At 37.1% G+C, this 6,596-nt stretch overlaps 1 protein-coding gene across 1 annotated transcript; it reads left to right on the forward strand.

Moving 5' to 3' along the window:
* The first annotated feature begins 5,744 nt into the window (after positions 1–5,744).
* On the forward strand, positions 5,745–6,596 carry LOC113780530. Its single transcript, XM_027326326.1, has one exon. It carries the CDS (start codon positions 5,745–5,747, stop codon positions 6,594–6,596), a length of 852 nt encoding a protein of 283 aa, XP_027182127.1.

The raw sequence follows: 6,596 nt of genomic DNA on the forward strand, positions 1-6,596 counted from the left end.
TCTTATGATGTTGATATCATTGAGAACTAGAGAAAAATGGATGGTAAATTTCCTGCAAATTAGACAGGTGGTAGGAAAGACATAAATTGACGGATCCACAATTGAGCAAGTAGCATGATTTTCTTTCAAAAGGGCCACAACCGTTGAACAAAAGAAGAAAGACTATAGAACAACTAGTTATGCCTTTGGATCGGAGGGTCACCGCTGGATATTTATAACTCGTTCGCATAATGATGGGTCCTCATTAGTTAACTCAAGTTCAGCAGACGCTGTTTACGGATGGAATGTTTGCGCTGCAATGTGGGCTGGACTTCCAACTCAGGTGCTGAGTTTTGGGCCTTGAGAGATGCCTTCTCCGTTGCTGTCTCCCTCGGGATAACCCACTCAGCAATTGAAGTTGACGAGCAAATACTTGTTGTTGTCTCCAACCCCGCCTAGTTGTCTCTTCTTCTTCTTCTTCTTCATTTTTTTTTTTGTTGGTGCTAGTTGTTTCATGTTTGGTGTTGATTGTCTCTGCATTTTTGTCTGTTTGCAGGATTTTGATGGATAAATTTCAGTCCGCCTCTATTGATATAAGCGTTAATTATATTTCAATTATGTTTATCCGTCCAAACTCATCATAATCCAATTATGTTGATACGTACAAACTCATATACTAATAAATGGATTTGAATATGCAATGAATTTCGAATGGGTGTAAATAAATACCCAATTAAACCTATGTAATTAGTGGATAGTGGTTGATATGGCTCATCCATTTATATCCATTTTAAAATAATTATACATTTAAATTTAAGTTTTAGTAGGTGTTAAGCAGATAAATTTGAATTTTCTACCAAACTAATATCAATAAAATATCGTTATCCTTTGTCAAACAACATGCAAAAAAAAAAAAAAGAATAAGTACAATTTCAAATGAGTAGTAAATGGGTGATTAAATATATTATATGTGTATAAATAGATTGACACATTTATTAAATCATTATAAACGAGTTAACCCAATTACATCTATTACTCTATTATAATTCATTCGAATCACACACTTTCACACCTATATCTGTCAAGCACATCTATATATATATTTTTTACGGAAACGTTAGAAATATTATTGATATAAAAAACAACCTATAGAACTTGAGCAAATGCCCATATTGAGCATTACAAGAGTGTTTTTAGATATTCCTCATCTTGCACTAACTTAGTAGCATAAACACTAATCCTTCTACTTATCATATTACATTCGTGATCTATCCAGCTGAATAAATGAGCATTCCATAAACAAAGATTTTAGCATTTGGATGTCTTCCAGTTGAGCAAAATGTCTTATGTCTTGTTCAAGCACATCTATAAGCAATCCAACTATTATGTTGTGCCTAGGCCTGTCAACGGGTCGGGTCTAGACCCGGATCCGGACCGGATCCGGGAAATTATTGCGGGTATGGGTAGGGATTTAATTCCGTTTCCCGGATCCGGATCCGGATCCGTTTTGTCAAACAAAAAAACGGGTCGGGTACGGAATATAGTATTCCGGCCCGTATTAGACCCGGATCCGGATATAAATGAATTAATAATTTTAAAAATATATATTTATCAATATAATTTGATTAGGGTGATGTATTTTAATAAAGTTAATTTGATTTCTTTTCTTATTTGGTTTTTTCTTTGCATTAGTTAGAAATTAGTTTACAAATATATTTTTTTCTCATTTTTATTAGAAATTATAAATTTTGGTAAATTTGTTCGGGTAGACCCGGATCCGGATCCGGACCCGCCGGATCCGGATCCGGAACATAGAATAAAAGACCCGTCGGGTAAACGGGTCGGATCCGGATCCGGCATAGTAATTCGGGTCCGGGTCCGGAATAATGAATTCCGGTCCGGACCCGGCCCGTTGACAGCCCTAGTTGTGCCCATCTACTCACAAAAAACGGGGGGTGAAGCAAAGTGATTCTTTGGTTTTGATCAATTGTATACCTCATCTCAATTAATAGTCTTTTTCCTTAAATACATCCATTCTTGATCTTATTCCATGGCATTAATGTTCTAGATATTATAAAATGTCTTAACCGAAGACGAAGAGAAATAAGAGAAGCTTCCATGTTCAATTATGGCCCATGTTCTTTCGACCAAGTAAAATACTAAGGTCCAAAATCCAAATCCTGCTCCCACGCGCACAATAATGGTACAACATGATTGAATGATCGACCATTAAAAAATGAAAACTCAGAAATGCTATAAATAGAAAACTGAGTAGTGTTAATAATACTCTACTACTAGCAGTGTCAAATTTTGAACAATTCCATTGGATGGGGAACGTCAACAAATCAGGTGCATGGCCCCACACCCGCCCGTGTCCACCCTTCAGTTTCAGCGAATTTAGAAGTTTCAAGTTTCCCAACTTCAGAAGTTTCATAAACATATTTAGAAGTTTAGTGTTTTGATGGGTCAAAGTCAATCTTTGTAACTGCCTGCTTGAGCCGAGGTTTTGACCGGCGAAGACGAAAACTCAAAGGCGCTGGAAGCCTAATTTCTTTTTCTTTCTTTTTTTTTTGTGTGAGAAAAATATGAAACTCTTTCATTCCATTTTTATATTTTCAATTACCTTTTTATCATTCTCACGTATATCACATCACAAAAAGTGCTACAATGCTCTATCCACACAAAGATTGCATTTTTTTAGATTTTTTGTAAAAAAATTACTGTAGCGATTTGATGTATATAAAATAAAAAGGTAATAGAGAAATGTATTCACAAAAAATGGCGGTCCAAACACAGCTGCATGGCTTTATGATTAATTATCCCTCGTTTGTTTTGCTTAAAATTTCAGTGTGTCAGCACTGGTGGATTGTCTCGGTGGTGCCACCTGACCACCACCGAGTCAATCACCCTTTTCTTCTTATCTTAAATTCTCTATATACAAGAATAGTAGTAGCTATTTGGTGGATTTGATGCTGCCTCACGTGTCCTGCCAATTATCTTCTCATAATCTCGGTGCTCTATTTGACTAATTCAATTGATTAGGCCAACTCATGATCCTGTTGGGAAAATTTTGACTTGAACTCGCAGAGAGGAAATTTTTGACCTGAACTTGCAGTTTTTTATAACCAAGCGCTGTATGCAATTTGAGCCTTGATTCTCTTTTTGTTTTTGAGGGAAGTCTTGATTCTCTTGGACATGTATGTAATTAATAACCAAGCAATCTCTATGTCTATGTAATTAATAACTGGAGTCTCGAAGAATCAAACGTGACTTTTGATTTTCATTTTCGCATATGGGAGCATGATTTAACCAATTAGAGCATCCGTTGGTGTGTCCGGTACAATTACACTAGTTATTATCTATCTATTGATGTTCTGAACAAAACAATCATGTCGCATGTGTTTGTACGGAGTGTATTTTTTGAAATAACTATTGTAATATTTTTTTTAATGTGATATATATAAAATAAAAAATAATAAAAAAATAAATTAAAAAATATACTTATGATACAAGTAAAAAATTATTTAAAATAATTCACATATTTAAACGCTCACACAGCAGCACAAGTTACTAGTACATGACTCGTCGGTCAAAAGTCAGACTTTGACCTCAAATGTACAGCGCTCCGTCCGTCATCATTAATGAGCTCATCTCTACTGCTGTTTCTTTAATTCTTCCCCCCTGCCCACCTGCCCCCCTCTTTTACATTTATTAACTGGTTTCTGAAAATCTATTCACAGTCCTGTGAAATAATAACGTGGAAACAACTTGAATACTAAAACGAAAATTTCAGAAGAATTCCCAATTACATATACATTAGTCAAGAAATGAGAAAGGAATTCAAAAAAAGAAAAAGAAAAAGAAAAGCACGCAGCAGATAGCTGGTGGAGATTGGAATATGCTTCAGCTTCACACGTGGGCAGCTGAGGGGATGAAGCAAAAAAAGTTGAAATAGGAGAACCGCGTTACTTTTAAGCATCATCAATCGAAATTGAAAACGAAAGCCAAAGAATTTTCTCTCTCTTTAACAATGCGCTGAACTCCCACTACAATTCGAGACAAATTGCAAGACGGCAACATTACCGCACGTGTTGTTGTATGTTAAATTAACGAGTAATTTCGCAATTTACAACGTGAACGCGGAAACCTTTTTGCCCCACCCCTCCCTCTGGTCATTTCCTCTCACTTTCTTCTTCTTCTTCTTCCCGTTTTATTATTATTATTTTATATTTTGCTTGCCATCCAAGCTCCCCGCGTCCTCATCACACAATCTAAACAGGCAAAACACAAACCACCAAAATTGACGGACCGTCATTAATTTGATCTTTTCTACTTTGATAAGTCTATGGCCAGAGAAAAAGGAAAATGACTTGCCCGCGTTATACATAACACCTCAGTGGCCGTTGGCCTGTTTATACGTTGTTGTCAGGTATAATACTAGATTCGGTCCAGGTTAAAACTGATCCGGTCAAGTCTCCTCAAGCAGCGCGGACTATTGTGGACGACATTCTATTATGTTTATACAATATATAGGCCCTTTTATGTAATTCGATTAGTAGAATTGTTGTAGCCAAAGCCCATGGCTCAAATTCATATGGATAGCAATTTTTCGAGACGCATTGCACGTGAGATAAAAAAAAAAAGTCAAGCACTAAGTTAAGAAGATAGTTTCAAAAAATCTAAAAAATAGAAAATTCCAAGAAGGTACAAACCAATCAATGCAACTTGCACTTACTATTAGATATGATAATGTCTTCACCTAACACAATTTTTTTTTTTTAATCATACACAGACAGATAAATAAATAAAATAACTGAACTAGAGGATCACTCTATAATAAGAGGTTTTTGACAAGAATGGATAACGGTAAAAAGAAAAAATTGAAGCCAACTATGCAATAACTAGAAAATGGTACCGAAATGCCCTATGACTAGGCGTTTTTCATTTGTTTGAATCATGGGAGAAGCCGCACCAATTTGTTAAAAGTCTAAGATGGACGAGACGACATTGAGCAAATGAAGAAATGAGGATGTTACAACGCATTTCCATATCAAAAACTTGCATATAGTTGACATTTAGCTCAAATCACATTAGAGAAGTATATGTTTTTACATTTTGTCATGGATGATGTGTGTGAGAAAAATCAAAACCCCTACATTTTCTATTTTCTTTATTTTTTTTTTGTTGAAAAGTCTGAGCCCTTTAATTTTCAAATGCGAAATCATGGTCCTATCCTTTTTTTTTTTTCCCTTTTTTTGAAAAGAAATTATGGTCCAATCTAACAAGAAATTTCCTCAAGTGCATCATCTTTAATGTCCAAGCTTAAAAAATTTAAGCTTCCAGAATGGTTGTAACTGTCAATGACGTGCCAAATTAATCTCATCCTAATTAAAAAAAAAACACATTAATCATCTCACTCAATTTATTTTATTTTTAGCACACAAAAATATATACATGTATATATTAAACAATATTTAATGTCAATTCAAAGTTTCAAACTTTGCAAGTAACAGACCAAACCAACATCGTACCTTCCTCCCTAAATCTCTTTACTTGCGTGTGTAGGCACAACTACCAACCTCCATCTCCCCATTTATACCACCCTTACTGACCAGCCCATCTCTCCCCTCATTATTCTCATCCCTCTATCCTCTTCTCTATCTACTACTGCTGTATAACAACAGAATTCTCCTCCAAAACTTCTCCATAATTCCAGCAAGAATCGCTCTTACAGAATCTTAGGAAGCTACAGAAAGAAACCAAAGATGCAGAGAATCACTCAAGAGTTCGAAAAGCACCTGAAGCTCGACGAAGAAGATGGTAAAGAAAACGAACAAGAAATAGAATCCCACGGTGAAGATTACGAAGATTATGATGATGATGAAGACGAAGATGATTTTTCTTTTGCATTTGATGCCGTAAATTTCTCAACTATTTCAGCTGAGGACGCGTTTGATAACGGTCAGATCAGGCCGGTCTACCCCTTGTTCAACCGGGATATTCTGTTGGGTGGTGGTGTTGGTGACGGGCAGGATTTGGAGACTTTAAGGTTGAAAGATCGTTTGCCCAACGTTAAAAACGTGTTTGTAGAAGCTGAGGATGATGGTTTTCAATCAACGACATCGTCCTCGACGGCCGATGAGGAAGCAGTGGGACCCTATTGTGAGTGGTCGAAGAAGGTGGTGGAGGCGCTGACGCCGAAGGGTTGTAAGAAGAGTAGCTCAACGGGGTTTTCGAAGATTTGGAGGTTTAAGGATTTTGTGCATAGGAGTAACAGTAATGGGAGAGATGCGTTTGTTTTCTTGAACCACCCGACGCCGTCAGCGGCGGCTCCTTCTGCTGCGGCGGTGAGCGCGAGGAAGGAAGAGAAGGCGGCCGAGGGTGTACCGTTAAAGAAAGTCAACGGGAACAATGGGGCCGTTGGAGTGGAAGCAAAAAAGGTGAAGAAAGTGAAGAAGAGTAAAACGGCGGCGTTATCACCTCATGAGGTGTATATGAGGAGTAAAGCCAAAGAAGGCGACCGCCGGCGTTCGTATCTCCCTTACCGGCCGGAGCTTGTTGGTTTATTCACTAATGTCCATGGTGGTGGTCTGACAAGGAACGTGCATCCCTTCTAA

Source organism: Coffea eugenioides, chromosome 8 (genome assembly GCF_003713205.1).
Source record: "Coffea eugenioides isolate CCC68of chromosome 8, Ceug_1.0, whole genome shotgun sequence".
Classification (NCBI taxonomy): Eukaryota; Viridiplantae; Streptophyta; class Magnoliopsida; order Gentianales; family Rubiaceae; genus Coffea; species Coffea eugenioides.

Coding starts and splice junctions, on each gene's coding strand:
- LOC113780530 (XM_027326326.1), top strand. CDS start 5,745: ATGCAGAGAATCACTCAAGAGTTCGAAAAGCACCTGAAGCTCGACGAA.